At 36.4% G+C, this 23,622-nt stretch overlaps 4 protein-coding genes and 1 long non-coding RNA gene across 10 annotated transcripts in view; 3 read left to right on the forward strand and 2 right to left on the reverse strand.

Annotated features, from left to right (window-relative positions):
* Positions 1-6,695, reverse strand: part of LOC108237239 (receptor-type tyrosine-protein phosphatase H) — a 17,687-nt gene extending 10,992 nt beyond the window's left edge. The window contains exons 1-6 of one of the 4 annotated variants that reach the window (XM_037980847.1): positions 6,352-6,695; positions 5,305-5,431; positions 4,933-5,196; positions 1,651-1,920; positions 1,106-1,369; positions 545-814 (exon numbers count right to left, since the gene is read on the reverse strand). In XM_037980847.1, coding sequence (XP_037836775.1) covers positions 545-814; positions 1,106-1,369; positions 1,651-1,920; positions 4,933-5,196; positions 5,305-5,431; positions 6,352-6,423 — 1,267 coding nt within the window. In that variant the 5' untranslated portion in view covers positions 6,424-6,695. The remainder of the gene's footprint in view (positions 1-544; positions 815-1,105; positions 1,370-1,650; positions 1,921-4,932; positions 5,197-5,304; positions 5,432-6,351) is intronic. The other 3 variants (XM_037980846.1, XM_017418544.3, XM_025006436.2) reach the window with 3 other exon arrangements.
* A 4,072-nt stretch (positions 6,696-10,767) lies between these two features.
* On the forward strand, positions 10,768-12,538 carry zgc:56095 (uncharacterized protein LOC406286 homolog). 2 transcript variants are annotated; one of them, XM_017418577.3, is made up of 5 exons: positions 10,768-10,909; positions 11,508-11,611; positions 11,702-11,848; positions 11,926-12,051; positions 12,130-12,538. In XM_017418577.3, exons 2-5 carry the CDS (start codon positions 11,510-11,512, stop codon positions 12,277-12,279), a joined length of 525 nt encoding a protein of 174 aa, XP_017274066.1. In that variant the 5' UTR covers positions 10,768-10,909; positions 11,508-11,509; the 3' UTR covers positions 12,280-12,538. The 2 variants fall into 2 exon arrangements, with proteins under 2 accessions (XP_017274066.1, XP_017274067.1); XM_017418578.3 differs by lacking the exon at positions 10,768-10,909 and adding an exon at positions 11,281-11,420.
* Positions 12,539-12,673: 135 nt separating this feature from the next.
* On the forward strand, positions 12,674-18,777 carry LOC108237260 (synaptotagmin-1). Its single transcript, XM_017418576.3, has 9 exons — positions 12,674-13,389; positions 14,580-14,801; positions 16,047-16,222; positions 16,299-16,397; positions 16,523-16,690; positions 16,892-17,059; positions 17,338-17,452; positions 17,591-17,724; positions 17,820-18,777. The coding sequence occupies exons 2-9, from the start codon at positions 14,585-14,587 to the stop codon at positions 18,027-18,029; spliced, it is 1,287 nt and encodes a 428-aa protein (XP_017274065.1). The 5' UTR covers positions 12,674-13,389; positions 14,580-14,584; the 3' UTR covers positions 18,030-18,777.
* On the reverse strand, positions 14,808-19,735 carry LOC108237263. Its single transcript, XR_001808626.3, has 4 exons — positions 19,627-19,735; positions 16,498-16,603; positions 16,247-16,404; positions 14,808-16,128 (listed from the first exon to the last, which is right to left on the reverse strand). It is a non-coding gene; the product is annotated as an uncharacterized LOC108237263 (long non-coding RNA).
* Positions 19,288-23,490, forward strand: LOC108237062 (dynein assembly factor 3, axonemal). 2 transcript variants are annotated; one of them, XM_017418245.3, is made up of 12 exons: positions 19,288-19,373; positions 19,637-19,731; positions 20,581-20,687; positions 20,784-20,877; positions 20,971-21,125; positions 21,320-21,508; positions 21,696-21,818; positions 21,918-22,040; positions 22,173-22,317; positions 22,576-22,690; positions 22,864-22,938; positions 23,141-23,490. In XM_017418245.3, the coding sequence occupies exons 2-12, from the start codon at positions 19,650-19,652 to the stop codon at positions 23,277-23,279; spliced, it is 1,347 nt and encodes a 448-aa protein (XP_017273734.1). In that variant the 5' UTR covers positions 19,288-19,373; positions 19,637-19,649; the 3' UTR covers positions 23,280-23,490. The 2 variants fall into 2 exon arrangements, with proteins under 2 accessions (XP_017273734.1, XP_017273733.1); XM_017418244.2 differs by lacking the exon at positions 19,288-19,373 and having other exon boundaries at positions 19,632-19,746.
* The last annotated feature ends 132 nt before the right edge of the window (positions 23,491-23,622 follow it).

The following is a 23,622-nucleotide window of genomic DNA, read 5'->3' on the forward strand; positions in this document are numbered from 1 at the left end:
TGTCACAGCAGTAAAATTGTATCCAGAGCTGTTGACTCCACTGAAAACAGTGAAAAGAATAAAACTGTACTGTGTTCCAGCAGTCAGATTAGAGACCACATATGTTTCTGATAGAGTTTTGAGAGTGACATTGACATATTCAGTATGACCATTGTTTTCATGCTGCAATTTGTATGTGGAGATATTATTAACTTTGTTCCACTGCAGAGTTATACTGCTTTCATTCTGGGTCACAACTGTTACATTTCCTACATTACAAGGAGCTAAAAACAAAGAGGAGACAGAAGCATTTTAGACCAAGACTTAAGAACAATTTGTCAGTCACAGTCAAATCAGTATCGAAGTAAAAAAGACAACAGTTGACAAAAAACAAAATAAATAAACGAAATATGGAAATATTGTTGTCAAAGAAGTTGTTTTGAACATTGTTCAAATCTACACTTGTGTTGTATTTGTTATGCAGTTATTAACTAGTTTCACTTGGTTACTTTTTACAGTTATGTCAACACATTTTTTTACATCCTAACATTACCAGATCATGTACCTGTCACATCAGGATGGTGGTATCCAGAGCTGTTGACTTCTTCAAACACAGTGAAAACAGTAAAATTGTATTCTCTCCCAGCAGTCAGACCAGAGACCACAGTTTCCACAGTGTCCACTGCTAAATTTCCAGATACAGTGACATTCATCACCTTCCCATCGACTTTATATTGCAGTTTGTATTTTAAGATATCTTCAACCTTGTCCCACTGCAGAGTTATACTGCTTTCATTCCGTGTCACAACGGTTACGTTTCCTACATTAACAGGAGCTAAAAAACAAAAAGGAGACAGAAGCATTTTAGAACAAGACTTAAGAACAATTTGTGGCTGACGATCAAATCAGTATCAATGTAAAAAAAAAGACCATGGTTGATTAAAAACAAACCAACAAAAAAACAAAATATTGGTAATATTGTTGTCAAAGAAGCTGTTTTTTAACATTGTTGAAAACTACAATTGTGTTGTACTTGTTATGCAGTTATTTTCTAGTTTCACTTGGTTACTTTTTATAATACTGTCAACACATTTTTTTTACATCCTAACATTACCAGATCACCTACTTGTCACAGCAGTAAAATTGTATCCAGAGCTGTTGACTCCACTGAAAACAGTGAAAAGAATAAAACTGTACTGTGTTCCAGCAGTCAGATTAGAGACCACATATGTTTCTGATAGAGTTTTGAGAGTGACATTGACATATTCAGTATGACCATTGTTTTCATGCTGCAATTTGTATGTGGAGATATTATTAACTTTGTTCCACTGCAGAGTTATACTGCTTTCATTCTGGGTCACAACTGTTACATTTCCTACATTACAAGGAGCTAAAAACAAAGAGGAGACAGAAGCATTTTAGACCAAGACTTAAGAACAATTTGTCAGTCACAGTCAAATCAGTATCAAAGTAAAAAAGACAACAGTTGACAAAAAACAAAATAAATAAACGAAATATGGAAATATTGTTGTCAAAGAAGTTGTTTTGAACATTGTTCAGATCTATAATTGTGTTGTATTTGTTATGCAGTTATTAACTAGTTTCACTTGGTTACTTTTTACAGTTATGTCAACACATTATTTTACATCTTAACATTACCAGATCATCTACCTGTCACAGCAGTAAAGGGGTATCCAGAGCTGTTGACTCCTTTGAACACAGTGAAAACAGTAAAATTGTATTCTCTCCCAGCAGTCAGATCAGAGACCACAGTTTTTACAGTTTTCACTGTTAAATTTCCAGATACAGTGACATTCATCACCTTCCCATGGACTTCATATTGCAGTTTGTACTTTAAGATATCTTGAACCTTGTTCCACTGCAGAGTTATACTGCTTTCATTCTGTGTCACAACTGTTACTTTTCTTACATTAACAGGAGCTAAAAAAAAAATAAAAAGCTAGTGTCATCTAAGAAAATAACTTGGGATTTATTTGGAAAAGACAGGCATTTAGGACAAAAAAAACAGTTTTGTTGAAGCTATTTGCAGCATTTCGACACATCTTTTTACAAATTACCATTTACAGATCACCTACTTGTCACAGCAGTAAAATTGTATCCAGAGCTGTTGACTCCACTGAATACAGTGAAAAGAGTAAAACTGTACTGTGTACCAGCAGTCAGATTAGAGACCACATATGTTTCTGGTGAGGCTTTGATTGTGACATTGACATATTCAGTATGACCATTGTTTTCATGCTGCAGTTTGTATGTGGAGATATTATTAACTTTGTTCCACTGCAGAGTTATACTGCTTCCACTCCGTGCCACAACTGTTACATTTTCAACATTATCTGGAGCTAAAAAGAAAAAAATCAGTTATCTAAGAACAAGTGTTATAGGAGACAGTCATTTTAGTGTCAAAGTAAAAATAAACAACAATAAACAAAACAGAACATTGTTTTCTTGTGTGTTGTACTTTTTATGTAGTTGGTTACTATCCATTCATTCACTTTCTTTTCCTCTCTGAGTTGCAGGAAGCTGGTGCCTACCTCCAGCAGTCACTGTCTGAGAGGAGGGGGGACAGCCCGGACAGGTGCAAGTCCATCACAGGGACACATAGAGACAATCATTCACGTTCTCACTCACGCTTAGGGACAATTTAGATTTACCGATTAACCTAATATGCATGTTTTTGGTTTGCGGGAGGAAACTGGAGTGCTTGCAGAAAAACCCACAGGTGAACGGTGAGAACATGTAAACTCCACACAGAAAGTCCAGGAGGTGACCATGAAACCTTCTTGCTGTGAGGCAACAGCTTTTACAACAGCGCTGCCATTTTGTGTGAAATCAACACATCTTTCTGCATATTACCATCTATAGATCACCTACTTGTTACAGCAGTAAAATTGTATTAAAAGCGGTTGACTCTACTGAACACAGTGAAAAGAGTAGAACTGTACTGTGTCCCAGCTGTCAGACCAGGGACCACATATGTTACTGATGTAGCTTCGAGAGTAGCATTGACATCCTCAAGATTGCCACTGTTTTTATACTGCAGTTTGTATGTCAAAATGTTATTAACTTTGTTCCACTGCAGAGGTATATTGCTTTCATTCCGTGCCACAACTTTTACATTTTCAACATTATCAGAGCTAAAAAATATAACAAGGAGCAAAATTCATCTGAGAACAACAACTGTAATTGACAGTCATATCAGTGTCAAAGTCAAAAAAAGCTAATAAAAAATAAAACTTTATTGTCTTTTGTTGTACTTTTTTTAGAGTTGGCTACTATTTTAAGTCATATCGACACATCTTTCTGCATATTACCATCTACAGTTCACCTACTTGTCACAGCAGTGAAACTGTATCAATTTTGTTGTTTGTGTTGTNTACATTAACAGGAGCTAAAAAAAAAATAAAAAGCTAGTGTCATCTAAGAAAATAACTTGGGATTTATTTGGAAAAGACAGGCATTTAGGACAAAAAAAACAGTTTTGTTGAAGCTATTTGCAGCATTTCGACACATCTTTTTACAAATTACCATTTACAGATCACCTACTTGTCACAGCAGTAAAATTGTATCCAGAGCTGTTGACTCCACTGAATACAGTGAAAAGAGTAAAACTGTACTGTGTACCAGCAGTCAGATTAGAGACCACATATGTTTCTGATGGAGCTTCGAGAGTGACATTGACATATTCAGTATGACCATTGTTTTCATGCTGCAGTTTGTATGTGGAGATATTATTAACTTTGTTCCACTGCAGAGTTATACTGCTTCCACTCCGTGCCACAACTGTTACATTTTCAACATTATCTGGAGCTAAAAAGAAAAAAATCAGTTATCTAAGAACAAGTGTTATAGGAGACAGTCATTTTAGTGTCAAAGTAAAAATAAACAACAATAAACAAAACAGAACATTGTTTTCTTGTGTGTTGTACTTTTTATGTAGTTGGTTACTATCCATTCATTCACTTTCTTTTCCTCTCTGAGTTGCAGGAAGCTGGTGCCTACCTCCAGCAGTCACTGTCTGAGAGGAGGGGGGACAGCCCGGACAGGTGCAAGTCCATCACAGGGACACATAGAGACAATCATTCACGTTCTCACTCACGCTTAGGGACAATTTAGATTTACCGATTAACCTAATATGCATGTTTTTGGTTTGCGGGAGGAAACTGGAGTGCTTGCAGAAAAACCCACAGGTGAACGGTGAGAACATGTAAACTCCACACAGAAAGTCCAGGAGGTGACCATGAAACCTTCTTGCTGTGAGGCAACAGCTTTTACAACAGCGCTGCCATTTTGTGTGAAATCAACACATCTTTCTGCATATTACCATCTATAGATCACCTACTTGTTACAGCAGTAAAATTGTATTAAAAGCGGTTGACTCTACTGAACACAGTGAAAAGAGTAGAACTGTACTGTGTCCCAGCTGTCAGACCAGGGACCACATATGTTACTGATGTAGCTTCGAGAGTAGCATTGACATCCTCAAGATTGCCACTGTTTTTATACTGCAGTTTGTATGTCAAAATGTTATTAACTTTGTTCCACTGCAGAGGTATATTGCTTTCATTCCGTGCCACAACTTTTACATTTTCAACATTATCAGAGCTAAAAAATATAACAAGGAGCAAAATTCATCTGAGAACAACAACTGTAATTGACAGTCATATCAGTGTCAAAGTCAAAAAAAGCTAATAAAAAATAAAACTTTATTGTCTTTTGTTGTACTTTTTTTAGAGTTGGCTACTATTTTAAGTCATATCGACACATCTTTCTGCATATTACCATCTACAGTTCACCTACTTGTCACAGCAGTGAAACTGTATCAATTTTGTTGTTTGTGTTGTATTTGTCGTTTAGTTTATTTGTTTCAGTTGTTGACTATTTTCAGGAATGTCAACACATCTTTCTATATATGAACATTAACAGATCACCTACCTGTCACAGCAGTAATATTGCGTCCACTGCTGTTGAGTCCATCCTCCACAGTGTAGAGAGTGAAATTGTATTTTTTCCCAGCTTCCAGACCAGAGACCACATGTGTTACTGATGTACCTTCAGAACTGGCACTGACATTCTCAGTCCTGTCATCGTTTATATTCAGCAGTATATATGTCAAAATGTTATCAACTTTTTCCCACTGCAGAGTTATACTGCTTTCATTCTGTGTCACAACTGTTACATTTCCAACATTGCCAGGAGCTATAAAACAAAGAGGAGACAGAATCATTACAGAAAAAGGTTTGAGAGTACATTACTGACGGTTGCATTAGTAGGAATGACAAAAAAAAAACAACAGTTCACACTAACGTGGTTTTGTTGTTGTTGTTGCTGTTGTTGTTGTTGTTGTTGTTGTTGCTGTTGACGGCAGTGAGGTACTATCCGTCCCTACTGTCATCTGTGTTGATGTTGATGCTGAGTTGCATTCTGTTACAAGCTAAACACAGAATAAACATCTGAACAGAGAAAATGACATTTTTTCAAAAGTTTACTTGTAAATTGTGTTACACTGTCAGGGGACAATTAGGCTTTAAGTTTTACACGGTTGGAAAAAACCTAATGCAGTTTCTGAGTTTCCCATAACAATTTCATTATTATTTGACCAAATAGATTTTAAAAAGCTTATAATTTAAGGTTTAACAGCACTTTACTTTATGAGTGTGAAAACTTAAATCACTTGGTTAAAGCTCGTTGAAGCATTTTGACATGGATGTGCAGGAAACTTGTGAAATCCTCAGAGAATGTAAAATGCAAATTAGAGTCAGTAAATTATTTTAGTATATAGGAAGTCTTAAGCACTTGCAAAAAAAGACCTTATAGACACAACCAGTACAGCTGTAAACAGAAGCACATATCTTTCATTGAATGAGATGATGTTTGTTTAATGTAATTACACAAAATATTCTTTATGATTTGTATTTTCTACAATCACAATACATTTTTTAGTAGAATAAATGTAATGAGACATTAGAAAAGTGTTCTGAACTAGATAATCTTCTCTGCAATAAACAAATTTTAAAAAATGAAGAAAACGCTCACTTATAAAGCCAGTCTTTGCTCAGTTATGCTTTTGTTTCTTTGAGGAAGCAAGTAAAAATAGATAACTGCAGCCATGAGATAAAAGATGAAATCACATTTCATAATCTGAGAAAGTCCGTAATCTTTATGCTTGTTCAATAGTTTTTTCAGTGTTTCACTGATACTTCAGCAAGTATACTTCAGATGTCTGAACTTCAGTGTGATGAGTATCATTCACTGTGGTTTTGACAAGATAGTTTCTTTTTGTCGTGGCTAGCTTCTTAAATGCAGCTACACTATCTGACCACAATCAGAGTAAAAAGGATAAAAAAAACTTACCAAAAGAAGACTTAAGGCGACGCTCAGCAACATGAAGTCTGAGGTGGACTTGAAGGATATATGCCTCATCATTTATTATTAATTAATAACTTAGACACATACTAGGAACATGTAGAGTCTGTGCTGTCTGAAGATAAACCACAGCTTTCTGTTTTCAGCACCGCCACTGACAGAAAAAAATTCCCGAACTAGGGCTGATACAGACCGTTTTAACGTGATTCCAGTGGTGTTGACTTTTAATTCTTAACCATGTCCTCCTTTCATAACCTCTGGTCCCTTCTCTTAATCCCAGTGACTAAAAAAACAACTGCTTCACCGTTTTGGACTTGTACAAGAAGAGAGAGACCTTTGCCCCGCCTGTTACTTCCTTATTAACGGCTGAAGTGTGTCACTTGTCAAGGGTACATTGATCAAGTAAATTTGCCTGTTTTAAATGTTTATTAGGGCTGATTGCTTTATATCTGCTGCAACTGCCTGTTTCAAGCTTGTAACTATAGCTGTAAACTTTTATTATAAGTAAATAAAAGTAGACAGGTTTTACATCTCTTATATGAACACAAAATATTAATATTCATCATTTAAAAGTACAAATTTTTCAGATGATTATTATAATAATGACAACATAATCACAATTACAATCACTCAGTGATTTTACAGAAGATTAAAGCTGCTGTTGATTTTTTTTTCCTGTTTCAGAGCGGTGTGAAATTTATGGCTTCATTGTGGTCAAGGCACATAAGGAAGTGCAAAAAAAAAAAATGTGACTGGTAGAACACAAGTCTCTTTATTGTATGGTTTTATGAGTTAGGATCAATAAAAGTTAGATGTCAAAGACCATGTTTTTTATTCTTGTTCATTTCGGGGAAGTTAAAAGGAAGTAAAACTCATAAATGAGAAGCTAGTGTAATCACTCTTTTACAAAACCATAAAGACCTTGCATACTTGATACTGAGCATAACTAGTGTTCTTCTTACAAAGCCTAGTTATTCAACATTCAAACTAAATTGCAGTATTTTATTATGTTTATTATGAGGGCTTGGTTGGGTTGGTGTCTTCATAATAGTTATCTTGTTGTAGCATTTGAATAATTCCAAAGGTACTACAAATTAAATATCATATTTGACATAAAACTCTTATTTTAACCCATAGATACCCATTATGTGTCAAGAATCTTGTCTTACAAGTAGCTTTATCTGGAATTTCAAGAATTATAATTGTCAAAAACTAAGTTTTATCTATCTATCTATCTATCTATCTATCTATCTATCTATCTATCTATCTATCTGTCTGTCTGTCTGTCTGTCTGTCTGTCTGTCTGTCTGTCTGTCTGTCTGTCTGTCTGTCTGTCTGTCTGTCCGTCCGTCCGTCCGTCCGTCCGTCCGTCCGTCCGTCCGTCCGTCCATCCATCCATCCATCTATCTATCTATCTATCTATCTATCTATCTATCACAATAGTTGTTAATTCAAGAAGATTTAACAATGGTATAAGAAAGTCAGTTGACCAATAACATGCAAACCTAAGTGTGCTGAAGACAGAAACCTAACAGAAACTATGTTTAAAATACATTTCACAGAATTCATCAAGCATCCTGCATGGTTTTGCAACTGCATTCTGCATTTTGCAGTTGCAAAACCAACTAATTCGGTTGCAAAAATAGAAAGATTAGAAACTTTCCTATGACTCAGACATCATCAGGGTTATAAGTGGGCTGTCTCAATGGAAAACGTGAGTGAGGAGGGACTAAAGTGACTAAAGGAGCCATTTTTGTTTACAGACATGGGAAGAGGAACTGTTTTAAATCTGCATGCCTTACTCAACCTGGAACGCAGGAGTAAAAATGAACAAACAAATGGAACATCTTTATGGAACCAGACTATACAAAAGAAATATTTGAACATAGGTATTAAAACAGTCTATTATAGCCCACGTTTGCAAATTTTTGTATGTCTGTGTGTAACATTCATGTTTAGATACTTTGTGGGAAGCGTGGCTCTCATCTTCAACATGATTTTAAAATTGAGAATTGAATAAAACAGAATAGAGGCTGCTTTTCACTTGTAGGATGTCCTGAAGAACAATCGGTTTGGACAGGTGAATAAATAAAATACACATGCTTGTCTCATTCTTTTAAATTAAAAAGTCAGCCATTAAACAGGCCTGATATTGCAGGTAGGCTATACACTCTTCAAAGCAGACGACAAACAGCAGAGGGCAGTAATGGTCCAGTGTAGCATCAGACCAGCCATAAACTTTAAAAGGAAAATAAGTAGGCTGGTTCTAAAGGTGTAAACAAGTCAAAAAGTAAACACCTGTACTGGCAAAATGAAGTATAGGTATTTTCACAAGCAAAATTGCTAACTAAATGAACTAAACGGCTTATGTGTCATGCATGCTGTACACTGTAACCTTAATGTTAGGTTAGGCGTCGTTTTGTTGTCGCTAACTTTCCTAAATGATGAGTTTAGTCCATGGTTTGGTTCACAGGACTGAGTTCTCCACTATTAAAACATTGACCCTTCTAAGAGAAATCATTTTTATATTCCATCTTACCATAATTATCTATTTAATGATACATTTTTCATATCTGGGCACAAAACTTGCAACATGCAGTTTTGTGTAATTTCAAGTTCAGCTCACAAAACTGGAAAAAAATTTATGTTTATAGTCATTAGCACATTTTTTACATTATTTTGTAGGATTTGTAATCACTTCTTTGCTTATGGTAGACTGCTGAAACACAATCAAACCAATACCTTTCCTCCTAGTCAGAAAGATGTTCTTTCTTGTCAGAATGTCTTGATTTTCAAAATACTAGTAATGCTTACATTTCAAAGAAAAAACAAGTTTAACGTCTCTAAAAGATTTAAGTGGTCATTTTTAACATAGAACAGCGGATATGTATTAAATATCTGTAATTCTTCGTTCAAATATGCAGAAAGGTTTTCTCCTTACTAACAATTACTACACTATTTTTTTCTTAAATCAATATTGTTTTCACTAGAAGAAGCTCTTTTGCTTTTCAGAATATTGTATTTTTATACAGATTAGATTTCGGTACAAAAATACTGTGTATCAGATCAATGCATTGCGTTGGTTTGTCTCTTGATATATGATTTTTTTTTTTGTCTTGGATTGTTGCAGGGTTATGTTGGGTTTCTGTACGATGGCTGAATCGTTCTTATCATCATCAATATGAACGTTCTGATTATTGCAACCACTGCCACTGTTGTTTTTGTTCATCTTTATTTTTAAAGACTTGTTGATAGAGGGTATAAATTTGGGTTTACAGCTACCTTTCAGTTCCTCTTTTGTCTTTCTGTTTCAGATCATGGTTGAACGCTCCCCTTCACCTCTACCTGAGAGGATCAATTGGGTATTTGTTCTCCTTGGCTCACGGTTTAATTTTAGTTTTAGTCAAAAAAAAATAAGCCAGTGACAGCTTATTAGTTGGAGAAATTGACGATCTTTGTTGTGTTATTGAGCAACACAGCTCCACTGGACCCAATGGACAAAATCACAGTCTAAGTTAGATGGTATTGCACTTACTAACCTAAGCTGTCATTTTTAATACCTTTTATTTTCTAAATCACTACTGATATTACTTCCCCACCAGTCTCAACTTATCTGTAATGGTGGTTATAGTTGCTTTCTCAAAGTAAAAAGAGGAAATAAACCAGTTACCTAAAAAAAAATCTAATGAGGAATAAATAAAAGGAAGCTGATTAAAAGGCTTAAATATATTATCATGGCATACTAAAGCTTACTTTTTTGGGAAGAAAATAAATGAGTCTGGGATTACCCTAATTCTTATTTATTGTGAATGCCTCATGAGGAGGATGTTCTATTCCATCAAAGTCCAGTAAAAAAAAAACAAAATAACATGCCTCTATTAAGCCTTAACGGGATATATAAATGGCAAGGCTCGAAAGTGACAAAATGAGTCTTTTTGTTCAAAAAACTGAAGGAACTTTTAAATTTGCACATCTTTCTTAACCACAAAACAAGAATAGAATGAAATAAATAGATGGAGTATTTAAATGTAAGAGTTGTGACCCAGATTATACAAAAATATACATACCTTCTAAAATTGTCATAATACTTTACAAACTTGTATATGTTTATGTATGTGTGTAATGCTACCGTTTTCATACTTTGTGGGGGGAAAGCTTCTCATTAACTTATTTAACAACTATTTAAATAGACGTATTTTATGACATACATTTTAACTGATAGGTTGAACATTTATAGGTATGGAATGCATTTCACTTATAAGCATGTTCTTTTGCACAAGACCTGCAGTTCACACAGGTGCAGAAGTGAAATGAAGCCCTAATCAACACACCTGTGCTTGTCTTTCTGTTTTAAAACAAAATGGCAGCTAATGAATTGGTCTGATGGTCCAGGTGGGTGTGAGACGCCTGCAAGAGAGAAGCCGGACGGTAGAGGGCAGTAATGATCCAGTGTGGCGCCTGATTAACATCAGCCTTTAAATGGAGAAGAAGTGCGGTCGTTTGTAGGGTTGTTGTTTTGTCTGGTGTGAACAGTGCCTGTCAGCAAGTAAGTACCTGTGCTTTTAAAGAGGAGTGAAGTTATTTTCAGTCAGCGTTGCAGGGTAAATTAAAATTCAGGGTTAATGTGTTACACAGTATGTAAATTGAAATTAAGGCGCAGCTAACTGGTAATTTAGCTACTGAGCTAGCCAAGCTAATTTAGGAGTTTAATCTTTTGTTGCATACAGCTTCAAAAAACCTTTTTAAAAGTTCGTTTTAATGACGCTACCTGTCTGCATGAAACTACTAGATGGTTCCCAAAGCATGCAGTGTTAGCCGAGTTTCAGCTAACAATGCGCTAATATTTATCCCAACCCCCAAATTACCAGACTGAGTTGTGACCTAAACTTGTTATCACGTCTTCACACATGACGATAGTTGGGCTGGTGTTACTGAGCTCCTAAATATCTCTGGTGTTAAAGCTGCCAGACAAATAAGAGCAGAGCTTTATCACAAGCGGACTTCAAACCGAGACGGAGCAAAATAGTTTGTTAATCAAGTAGCTTTACAGAGAACAGGTAAGAAATATTGACTTTTGTGGCCTTTTAGGAGATTAAACTGGCGTCTTCACTTTTTTTTTTGTTTGTTTTCTTTCTTTCTTTCAGAGATGCAGTCTGTGGTAAAACAAAACTTTCATGCAGAGACTGAAGGAGACATCAACAAACTCGTCAATCTGAAGCTCAATGCTTCTTACACCTACCTGGCCTTGGTAAGACCTAAAAATAAAGGGTAATTGTCTTGTACTGCAGTCATTGTCTTGCTTTTCTACAGTGTAATCTCTTTCCCCTCATGTTTTTAGGGCATGTATTTTGACAGGGACGATGTTGCGTTGCCACACTTTTCCAGCTTTTTCCTGGAGCGCTCTGAGAAGGAGCAGGAACAGGCGGAGAAGCTGCTGGAGTATCAGAACAGGAGAGGGGGCCGTATTTTGTTTCAGAATATTGCTGTATGTCTCAAACGCCCTTTATGTAAACGCTGGTATGTATTGCAAATTGTTGCTCTAAATGTGAATTATTGTTCTAGAAACCAAGTAAAGAGGACTGGAAAGGTGGTCTGGATGCTCTGACTTTTTCGCTGGAATACCAGAAGTCCTTGAACACATGTGTCCTTGATGTGCACCGCAGAGCTGACAACCACAAGGACCCACATGTAAGTCCAGATATTTTAAGATGTGGTAAAACCTGAACTTGTGTGGAGTGTTTTTAAAAATTACTTTTCTCTTTTTAGCTGTGCAACTTCCTTGAAGAGGACTTTCTCGTCGACAGCCATGACACCATCAAGAAACTGGGTGACTACATCAGCAGCCTGTCCCGCCTGTCTCAGTCTGGGGATAATGCGTCCATGGGAGAATACCTGTTTGACAGACACACTCTGTAAGCCCCCAAAGATGCTGAGACTACAGATGACTATGCATTAGTTTAACCCAAAACTCCATATTTGTACAAAAAGCTAAGCTATCAAATTTTATTATTAAAACAAAACTGAACAATGTTCAGGATTTCCTAAGCTGTTACTGTGAAATTATTCACTGCAAAAATTGTGTATCATGTGTCAATGCATTCCAGTGTCATATCTTTTTTTTGAGTAAACCTGTTAAGAGTCAATATTTGGAAATAAAGCTTGATAATGCCACAAACTTCTGTTTGTCTTGCAGTTTTAACCGGTCACATCTGTGCCCATGGTTCACTTTTGCTGTTTTGTTTTTTTTTTTTTTTTTCCTCATAGATTTGATTTTGAGGTAATTTTGCTAGTTGATAAAGAATATACAAACCTCAGTTTTCATTTTTTGGTTGAATGTAGAGACAAGCATTATTTATGGAGGCTCTTCCACACACTTACTAAAATGAAAGTTATCTTTACTATATTTTGAACTTTTTTTTTTTTTTTTTCCTTTTCTGTAGTTGCATGTTTACCACCCTGCTAACTCAATGCAGCAGTGTAAACACAGCATGTTCAAAGATTACTCGTCAGTGCTATAAGTGTGTAGTACTGTACAATAAAACTAAGCCAGGGGATGATGGAGGGACTACTCAAAGTTGTTGGTGGATTGACAGTACAGCTATGTTGAAGGGATTAGTGACTAGGGCACTACACAAGCTCTTCAATCTAAGCATGACCCCTTCTGCTCTGAAAACCAGTCAGTTTCCCCCTTAAACAAGGGAGCACCTTAAATTAAATTTGAGTTCAAAACAGTGCAACACTAAAACAAAAGGTGCCTTCAGGCTTAATTTCTCTTCAGTAAGACTTGAAGATGTGTTGTCAGCCCTCTAATATCAGGAGGGGGTAGGGGGGGGATTAAACGATAACACTGCTCTAGTGATTTGCCAGAGCTTTGATGCACAGGGTTTCAGGAAGGCTGCCAGTCGGAGACAGCAGCGTACTAAAAGGGCTGATAGGTGTGTGTGAGCTCCAACGAGCCAAGAAACTAACTCTAAAAGGCCCTCCACGAGCTCTTATAAACAGGGAATTAGGGAAAACCATCAACAGGTAGGATGAATACTAAGTGCAATTCTAAATGTTTTGTCAGGATAAAAAAAAAAAAGGAATCGTGAGGGAAAAACTACTTTGCAATTATTTTGGAATAAATTTCTGCACAAACCCATGCAATAGAATGATTTAACTTGCTAATGGTTTATTTAATACTTTGTTTATCATTAATGTGAACAAAACTGACCGATTATTGTCAGAAATGTAATAATTTTTAACATGTTTGTTAGCATCTTTTATTACTATGTAGTTATTTACCATTAGAAAAAGATTGAACATTACTGGTAAGTGTCTTTGTTTTTGAGTATCAATTCACATTTTGCTTTTGATGTTTGTTTTTTAGGTAGTTTGTGACGCTGAAATGTCAATGTTACAAAACTGTGTTGTTTAATGACAAGCTGAATTTTTAGTATGAGTATCATAAAAATTCCCTTTTATATACTGTATATTGTTAAATATAGTTAAACTTGTTATTTGCTGTTAATGATTTCAGTATGGGGTGACATATTCATTAAAAGACCAAATAAAATGTATAATGTTTCTCTAAATTCTGGATGTAATTTAAGTTATAAAAAAGGCAACTGGACTTTTTTTCTGTTAGCTGAAAACATTTCAATTGTCATCCATGGAGCTATTTCAATTGAAAAAATAAATCTGCCTTATTTTAAACTCTGAGAATCTACATAAACATTCTGTATGTAGTTCTCTGATATTTCTTCAGAAAAAAAAAACCCATAAGCATACATCATTGCAGAGATGTCTTTGAGAAGGGTTAACAGGGTGAAAAAAGGTGACTGCAGAATATTAAAAGGAAGAAACAAACTTCTTTTTTTTGCAGCTGTGATTCTGGATTAATATTGGAGTGCTCGAGTTTAATCCAGTCTGTAGCAGAGACCATGATGAGAGTAAAATGGGGCTGAGGTGAACGTGGGAGGGAAAGTGTGGGTTATGGGATGGAGGAGATGACAGAGAGTATGAGCATAACAGAAGGATTAAGGTCAGCCATGTTGAGCATCTGGCTTAGGGATGTCCTACGCTCCTGCGCTGTACAGCAACGCATGATCAGAGGGATTACACAGCATACATGTAAAAATGTGTTGTCACTCCCTGAATGAGCCAACTAGACGGAGAGCATTAACAGACTGACACAAGATGACTGACTGCACTGACTGATTCTGGTGTTTTGACAGCTGAAATGAGGCTGGTCAGTGATGGGGTCCGACTTCGAAGGGCTGCTGAGCCGTCCGAACCAGAATCTGAGGAAACAACGGAGTCGGCTCACCATGAGCACAGTCATCACGAACACACTCATCCAGAGCACCACCATGAGCACTCACATACAGAACACCACCCGGGCCACGACTACAACCACATGAAGGAGAAGTTCATGAATGAACTGGGTCATCTGCCAAGTAAGATATCTGTAGATCTTCCAACATATTTAACTAAATCATATTATGTACTTGTTGACATAAAATGTTAAAATTATATCATTACATACAATATCATAACAATCAATATCATTACATAATTTTATCAGCAAAATATATATATTGTTTGGTAAAACTCAGCTGAATTAGAGGGATTAGAGGGAAAATTTCCTTCACAGAAATTTAAGTTTTGAATCAGGATTGCACAATATATCACAAATTTATCGCAATATCAACATCATATCAGTATTGTAAAGGTCTGCTTGGACTGCAATAAATCATAGACCATTATATTTCTAGTACTATGCATTCATGTTCTGCATGCAAATAATATTTTTTGTCAATCCAATGAACTCTAAGTGCCCTTGATGCCCACACCTGGTTTAGATGAAAGCAGATAAAGTGAGGAGTAAGAAAAATATGGGTTTATCGCAATTTGATATAATCATTGCAATATTAAACTTGTGTGTCGTTGGGTTTGTTGAATGGTTAAAGCTTAAAATAAAGAATTTGGTTTGGTTTTTAGGTTAGATTTACACGTTCAAGAAGAGTGGTAGATTGCTATAAAAGAAGGGACTTGGAGAGCTCAGTATTTTCTGAAGTGGTAATCGTTCAGAAACGTTTGAGAACCACTGATCTAAATAGTAATTTTATTGGCATGCAGATTTCAGTTTGTGTTTTTCTATAAACCACTTTAACCACTTCACCTGAAAAAATGAGAATGAAAAACGGGAATAACAACCAGTTTTGTGGAAATGAAAAGCTTATAATGACTGAGGTGAAGCTCTTAATGAGGAACCTCTGCTGCTGAGACATTGCTGGTAGCTGTGGGTAAACTGGGCCACTCCCAGTTAGAAGAGTGTTATTATCTGATTGTGGAGATGGGTGTTAACTGACCAAACACATGCTCAGCAAACTGTCCCAGATAAGTAAAGCTGAGATGGAAGTTTCCAGTCAACAATTTTACTATTTTAGAAAAACCATAAAATCTTTTGAAATCATCCTCATGCTGATTACTCTCTCAAAATTCCAAGATTTTAAAAACAAGGCAACTGGACTTCTTCTCTGTTTGTTGAAAACATTAATTTGAGACACAAAAACCAAGAAGCGGCTGTTATTACTGTGAAAATAAAGGGAATCAAGTGATTAGATGTTTGGCCCTTTCTGACATGATGAGTTAATATATAAGGTATGTGGTGGGTGTACTAATTTACATCTCCTTTGCAGTTCCCATGTGGGCAGTGGCAGCCATTGTTGTGTTGGTCCTGGTTTTAGTGGCGTGCTTCATCTTCTGTGTTTTCAAGAAATGCTTCGGGAAAAAGAAAAAGCCAAAGAAAGTGAGGGAAAGAAAGGCAGGCCGACGCAGAAAAGAAAAAGAAGGTGAAGGAGAGATTGGAGAGAAGGTGAGCTGTCACTTACGGTCTTACCTGATTGAGAGCTTTAAGATGAGTTTTCAACGTGAGATACTTATTCTTGTAGGAGGGGGAGGTGAAAAAGGAAGGGCAGCAGGAGGAGAAAGAACAGGAGAAGTTGGGTAGACTGGAGTTCTCTTTGGACTATAACTTCACTGATTCCCAGGTCAGTCCTGCATATAAACATCAACAATTTTATCAAAGGCATTCTTATTATTGATTAGAATATACAGTAGACTGTTCTAAGAAAATAAAATAAACCCTACCTGTCACTTTGTCTTTCTTCCTAAGCTCATTGTAGGCATCCTTCAGGCTCAGGACCTCGCTGCTATGGACATGGGGGGAACATCAGACCCCTACGTCAAAGTTTTCCTGTTGCCAGACAAAAAAAAGAAATATGAGACCAAGGTTCAACGCAAAAACCTGTGCCCTGTTTTCAATGAGACATTCATCTTCAAGGTGCTTCACGTCTTACATCCCTTTGTCCTCTTGTTGCTTGTTTTTGTCTTTATGTGCTGGTCTTGTAGGGTTCTTACACACAGTACTTGTTTTTCTTTATGAGTAATGTAGTAGAATTTATTGCATGCTTTGCTGCATGTAAACAAAACATCTCCATTTTCCTATTTTACATCTAAATCCAACAATGACCTCTCTTTTCAGATTCCATATGCAGAGTTGGGTGGGAAAACTTTGGTGCTGCAGGTTTTTGACTTTGATCGTTTCTCCAAGCACGACATGATTGGCGACATAAAGATTCCCATGAACAGTATTGATCTGGGCCAACCAATTCATCAATGGAGGGACTTGGAAAGTAGTGAGAAGGAGGAGGTAAGGTTTACTGTCTCTCCTTGAGCATTATTGTAAACTTCAGATAAATGTTTGCACTGAAAAATATTCTTTATTATATAAATGTTTAATGTAAAACATTTAGAGATTAGTACTATGTTTGCATTAGTACCTCATTCAAACTGGTTATAGTTATAGTTTACGAAATACCAAACTATGCTATTAATAATAAAAGTAAAAACAATAGAATAATCAACATTTTCATTAATGTCTTTAAAGTTGCTTTGCAAAAAATGTTCACAAAAATTTTCTTTGTGCAGGAAAAACTGGGAGATATTTGCATTTCCTTGCGCTATGTTCCCACTGCTGGAAAACTGACAGTTAACATCATGGAGGCAAAAAATCTTAAGAAAATGGATGTTGGTGGCTTGTCAGGTAATCAAGTTTCTACATATTGTCCACTATCAATATTCTGTCTCATATTTGCTTGGTAATAATAAATAAAAACACATACTAAAACCTCAAATGGAACTGGAAAAGCCACAAAAAAAATCTAACACCCTTATCTTTCAGACCCATATGTGAAAATTGTTCTGCAACAAAATGGAAAGCGGATAAAGAAGAAGAAGACAACAGTCAAGAAAAACACACTCAATCCTTACTTTAATGAGAGCTTCAGCTTTGAAGTCCCCTTTGAGCAAATACAGGTAAGCTTTATGTCATAATATGAACCAAAAAATATATATAATTTTTTTATATATCAAAGAATATATCCTGATAATGTTGCGTTTTCGTTTTCCAGAAAGTGCAGGTTGTCATCACAGTTTACGACTATGACAAACTTGGGAGCAACGACCCCATTGGAAAGACCTTTATGGGTTACGGAGCTACAGGTGTGGGCCTGCGCCACTGGTCTGATATGCTTGCAAATCCCAGACGCCCAGTAGCTCAGTGGCACACTCTCATGCCGGAAGAAGAGGTTGATGCAGCGCTCAAAGCAAAACCTCGTTAGGAGTCGCACCTCAAAGACAAAAAAAAATGCTGCTGTGAAATTATTTGGTATTAAACTGGATATTTCATTGTATATTTTTCATTGGTATATAAAAACACAAATAAAACTACTTGTACTTGTTGTGTTTTTTTCAATATTTATGTTGTATGCAACATCATTTGGTTAGTGACACTGTCATCTTAGGGACCTGTTTTCTCAGAACAGAACTATTTCTGATTCAGTTTATTTTTATGATTATTATCGACACTCGTCTATATTTTGTGTGTATTTGTACCTGTGTAACATACAGAGAAAACTGGCTTGGTATCCCCTATTCCTTATCTACTAAATACTATCAACCATCATGCTTCTGGATTGATATACTTGGAAAACGATCATTTGTTGATGTGTATCTGTTTTAAGCTCCTTTTGTATAAAATAATGATTTACAGATTTTCCACTGCAATATGTTTGTTGGCTCTCATGTAATATTAAAAATGCTACAACAGGCCTAACTCGCAGCTGATATTTTGACTGGAAGGAGGAAAGCACAGATTTTATTAACATGGGATGCATTCCATTTCTTCAGCTGTGGCTGGTTGTTAGTAAAAATGCCAATGAGCAGAACTTCCTCTGAATGTAACACAGCACTCATGAATACGCTGGTGCTTTCCCTACTCTTAAAAGTCAAAATGTGAGCATACATTGTTCATTTTGTTGTGTTTTTGTGTGACAGTCTTGTACAATGCAAATAAACTTACAAAAGACAGTTTCACATCACTGCTTCCTTTACATTTATGTTTAGTTAAATTAAATACAGTATGATATGTAACAAGTTTATGCAGCTGCTATTCTTTTTTTCTCTCTTTAATCTTGATTCCAGTATTGTGCACATATTTATGTCAAACAATTATACAATATTGTAACATTAAAGAAGAAAATAAACACGTAATGTGACATAAGAGGGATATACATACAATTAAAATAAAACATTACACATGTGGCTTTACAGCTTTATTCAAAACTTGAGTTAAGTTATGATAGTTTCTTATTAGACAACTAGATTTATGAATATATTTTTTAAATTATGTTCAGAAAGAATAAAAGCATGTGTTTTTTTTTTTTATTCCGTGTCTTTTCTTGCATTTTAAAAAAAATGTGTTTTTCCTGTAACTTAACTTTGGTTCCACAAAATAATTCAAATAAATGTTCTAATTCAGCCCAAATGAATGTAATTTGGTTCTTGCCGCATTTCCGGTGACAGACTGCGCATGTCCACACCGCTTTCACATCGTTGCCTAGCAACAGAACTCAAACTTTCTGTTCGGAATTTTCCTATAAACTTTTCTTGGTTCTTCTTGTAGGGTAAGTTTTCAAACCTTACCCAGAATGATAATATCTCGTTGAAGTTTAGGACAGATATTTATTAGCATGTTGTCTCTGGAGACAGTCTGCCGTCTCTGAACACTAGCTATTTATAAGCTAGCATAATTGTTTATTAGCTTACGGTTAGCTTTATTTAACATTCAGTGTAAGCTATTGTCGACAGGAACCGTGTTTGGTTTGTTTGTTTGTTTTAGCCGTCATGTAAACAAAACAATTATAACTTTGTTCAAACCTTTTTTCAGGTGGCATTACAAGATGAGTGCTGGACGGACGTCAGAGGGTGCAGGTTGCATCACCTGGTGGGGGTTCAGTCCGGCCCAAGATCTGCTCTGTCTGGGTGAGAGCCTCGCGGGTACGAGGGAGTTGTGTAGCTAAGCACGTGCAATGACGTGTAACATAATGTTACATGATGTAGTTCTTCAGTATTTTTTCTTTTCTTTTCTTTCTTTTTTTGAACATGTTTTAAATTACTTTAAATGGCGTAATCTAAACAATATATATAAAACAATATAACACTAAAACACTACTGAAGACCATGCTGGATAAAAACATCTATTTATCTGTATTATGATTCCTTTGCATTGTAATTTTAAAAGTGAAAAACAAGGTCATATTATGAATTCAAGAGTTTACAGAATAGTCTTTCTGTAGGTTTATGTTACATTAGTAGATAATATAATAAATAAGCAATAAAAATAAACTGTCACTAAATAGTATGCATTAAAATACTCAACAATGATCAGTTAACTTACCTGTATTTGTTGTTGAACTTCAGTTCAGCATTAAAGTCAAATTGAACTTCTTGCTGAAACTAAAACAGCAACTGACTCATAGCTGTACCCTGTTATTACACACTGCACTAAATTCTTATTATCAAATAACACACCATGAGAAATACTAAGAACTGGCAGCTCTAAAAAGTTCCTGATAATAGTGTTGATGCCATGCCCTAATTTGATACCAGTACCAAAACAATCTATTGCTTTATATTCATAGTCAATAATAGTTTTTCATAAACAGGGAAGAAAAGTTGTAATATGTTTTGAAACTGAAACAGTTGTAAAGGCTCATTGATTTAACCATGCAGTCCAGATTGGACAAAATTATAAATTGTCTATTTTTAAATTAGGCCCAATTTTAAAGCTAGTGTATGACATTACTTTATGCTTTGTCTATCTGTGTCTAGGTCCTGGGAGGTTTGAGGGAGAAATCAACGTCTTAGTGGTTGGAAGTGCTGATCCAAGACATATTTTGAAGACTATTGCTGGTTTGCACGATAAACAAAGCCTTCATGTGAGCCCTAATCTCTTAAACTGACCTGTTATCATTTAGAACAGAGGAGTAAGGTTACTATGAGTCACAAGTGCCTTCTGTTTTGCTTTACTGCAGATATGGGTGATAGAAAACAGCATGGAGGTGGTGGCTAGGCAGCTGCTGCTCCTTTATTTAGCTCTTGTGCCCCACGAATACATGGGAATTAATGGTGCGTGGAATTTTGATCAGCTATTAATTATATAAAAGCCAGATGTATAAAGATGTATAAAATAAACTTTTATTTATTTTTCACTCTTTTCAGAGAAGACAGAAGTTTTTCTGGAGGTTTTTGGAAACAGTGAAATCCGCAGTCAGACAGAAGAAACTCTGCAACGAGCCGCATCACAGCTTTCTCTGTCTGTTACTGAAACACTGGAGGCTGCCAGGCATGCCTGTCTCAATACAACTCTTCTCAAGGTGAAAGCTTTCTGTTCTGTGTCTCAGTTAAGAGTTTATATGGATAAACTTGTCCATACAGCAGAGGCCTGCTCAGTTACACCCATATGAAACTAAATTTGAGGTAACATTAATAAACAGCAAAATTCTGCTGTCCAAGAGCCTCACAAAATCAGACAAAGTGTGATCGTTACATTGTCTGGGTCTTTTTATAGTTCAAGGAGCGAGATGAACTAGCCAGGATATTCAACTTGTGGATCCAGTCTTCTTCATCTGAGCGTCCTGCTCCCATCAGGATGTCCAAAGTCTGGGATTATCGCATCAGGCAGCATCTCGGTACTCGTTATGACTCCAGGAAGGGCTGTTTTGACTGGGATCTTACAATGAAGCTGCATACAAATGGGGTAATTGAGAATTTTCTTGTATAGTTAAATTTTTCTTTTTGTTTACCAAAACACAGTGAATTGCAAATGTTTCAGCATTATAGGATAGCTACAGAGATGACTATTCTTTTGTAGAACTGGAGGTTTACCATCAGTGTTTCAGTGTGCCCTAAAGGATAAAACCTCTTTCTGATTTGGGTGGCTGCAGTGTGGCGTCATTAACAAACACCAATATGTGCGATGGAGAGAGCAGGGACTGGCGTTTGAAATGAGGGAAGGTGTCTACCAAATAACAAATCCAACTTTGCTTTCTACAAGGGTGTTTAACCAGGTATGTGATTATCTGTTTTGCTGCACTGATTGTAAATTATTCAGTGTGACAGAACTTTATTTTAAATGTGTGTGTGTGTGTGGGTGTGTGTGTTGTCAGAAAGGAGACAAAGTTGCAGTTAGAGGCTACTGGGGAGACATTGTTTCCAGTCCTTATCTGTCTTTTGGAATCGAAACAGATGACAGGAACCTGCTAAAGAAACAGAATGAGCAACACATCAAGGTAAATTATTACGCTTCACGTTGGAGTTTCCTATTATTTCATTTCCATTATTCAACTGAAGTCATTTGTGAGCATACGGATGAATACATTGATGTCTGTTTTGTTCATCCTTTCCTCTCTTTACATCTGCAGACAGCTCAGGATATCTCCTTTGCCAACGTCCAAGGATTGTTCCAGTCCTTGTCCAGTAGACGGGGCTGCCTCACTGCTGCTCAGTCCGACTCAGAGGCTGAGAAGGTGTCCACACAGACTGAGCAGAAGTCTGTCAGCTTTGATGGTAAAACACTTTAACGCTAGCTTGTGACAAGTAAGCAGCTCTCCACCAAATTAGAATCTAACTGGCATCATCTACAGTTGCAGGTGAAGGCAATTTGTTGCATCATTTATTGAGTCAGGATGTTTTAAAATATTTATTTAGGAAGAAACTTGCTTCTCAAGCTTCCCTGTCAATAATGTGTCACTTTGCATCCACTTGAAGCTATCAAATCACTACGACTACATAGTTTTAACACTGAACTATTTTAATTCCCTCCAGACTTGATGCACCTAAATGGGGTCTTTATAACATTCCTTCCTTTGGACTCACTTCACAAACTGCCAGACAAACAGAAATACTCTCACTACTTTCAAGCAATTTACTTCTCTGCCAGGTAAGACCTTTGCCCGAGTTACCATCAATATCACTTTCTTAAATGCAAATACGTATCCTAAAATAAATGGGGGGGTTTCCCCTCCATCCTGTCACCTGGACTGCAGAATAAAGATATTAACATGCTAGCTCGTTTCATTTCTGTGTTTCTGACTCCCTCTGTCTGCTGCGAAGCTGCGTGCACCAGTTGGGCGCCGTGATGAGACAGATTGCAGCACCAGACGCTGTGCTTGTCGTCGAGTTGGCCAAGTGAGGGTTTTTATAGTAACATGGCTTGTTACCATGGCAACTGTACAGTCACCAGTCGTACAGCGACTGCTGTGTGACTGCTCTGCACTTATGTTTGTGCATCAGATATTTAAATGTGCCCAGATTTAGCCACACGGTATTTCATTTATTTAATTATGTTTGTCGTTCAGCCCTGTCATTGAAATGCATTTGCGTGTTTCAGGCACATTCTGGATCTCAACAAAGAACAAGAAGCGGGCTTTGCGAAAAAAGTGGCAAGCATGGCTCTAGAGGCTGGATTTGAACCCTGGCGTGAAGGAAACAGTGGTGACGTTCATGCAGTTTTCGTGCAGCAGAAGTGAAGATGGTTAATTTCATCACAGCTGTTCACTTTACTCCTTTTGTGAGCTTTAAAGACAAGTGGCATGTTACCAGTATGCATTTCGTTTGTTTGTTTTTTCAAGGACACTAAATGTCTTAGTATAACGTAGAAATGTTCCAGAAGTGGTTTTGCCTTTTATGAACTTCATACTTTTTTAGAAAGTTTTCTTTAGGAAAGAGACTTGGGATGATATGCAGACAGAATTTATTGTTTTTCTTTCCTCAGAGAAAAAGTCAGTCGATGAAATGTCAGCTGTAACCAATCTGATTAAATTGTCAGTCATTTTATTATTGCATGCATTTTAAGAACTACAAATGCTAATT

Source organism: Kryptolebias marmoratus, linkage group LG17 (assembly GCF_001649575.2).
Source record: "Kryptolebias marmoratus isolate JLee-2015 linkage group LG17, ASM164957v2, whole genome shotgun sequence".
NCBI lineage: Eukaryota > Metazoa > Chordata > Actinopteri > Cyprinodontiformes > Rivulidae > Kryptolebias > Kryptolebias marmoratus.

What these genes read in the sequence shown, in the direction of transcription:
- zgc:56095 (XM_017418577.3), top strand. Translation starts at nt 11,510, where the DNA reads ATGCAGTCTGTGGTAAAACAAAACTTTCATGCAGAGACTGAAGGAGAC. An exon ending in CTTACACCTACCTGGCCTTG is followed by an intron (nt 11,612 to 11,701) that starts GTAAGACCTAAA and finishes TCATGTTTTTAG; the next exon opens with GGCATGTATTTTGACAGGGA. An exon ending in TTTTGTTTCAGAATATTGCT is followed by an intron (nt 11,849 to 11,925) that starts GTATGTCTCAAA and finishes TTATTGTTCTAG; the next exon opens with AAACCAAGTAAAGAGGACTG.
- LOC108237260 (XM_017418576.3), top strand. Translation starts at nt 14,585, where the DNA reads ATGAGGCTGGTCAGTGATGGGGTCCGACTTCGAAGGGCTGCTGAGCCG. An exon ending in ATGAGACATTCATCTTCAAG is followed by an intron (nt 16,691 to 16,891) that starts GTGCTTCACGTC and finishes CTCTCTTTTCAG; the next exon opens with ATTCCATATGCAGAGTTGGG. An exon ending in AAAGTAGTGAGAAGGAGGAG is followed by an intron (nt 17,060 to 17,337) that starts GTAAGGTTTACT and finishes TTCTTTGTGCAG; the next exon opens with GAAAAACTGGGAGATATTTG.
- LOC108237062 (XM_017418244.2), top strand. Translation starts at nt 19,650, where the DNA reads ATGAGTGCTGGACGGACGTCAGAGGGTGCAGGTTGCATCACCTGGTGG. An exon ending in TCTGGGTGAGAGCCTCGCGG is followed by an intron (nt 19,747 to 20,580) that starts GTACGAGGGAGT and finishes ATCTGTGTCTAG; the next exon opens with GTCCTGGGAGGTTTGAGGGA. An exon ending in CTACAAGGGTGTTTAACCAG is followed by an intron (nt 21,819 to 21,917) that starts GTATGTGATTAT and finishes GTGTGTTGTCAG; the next exon opens with AAAGGAGACAAAGTTGCAGT.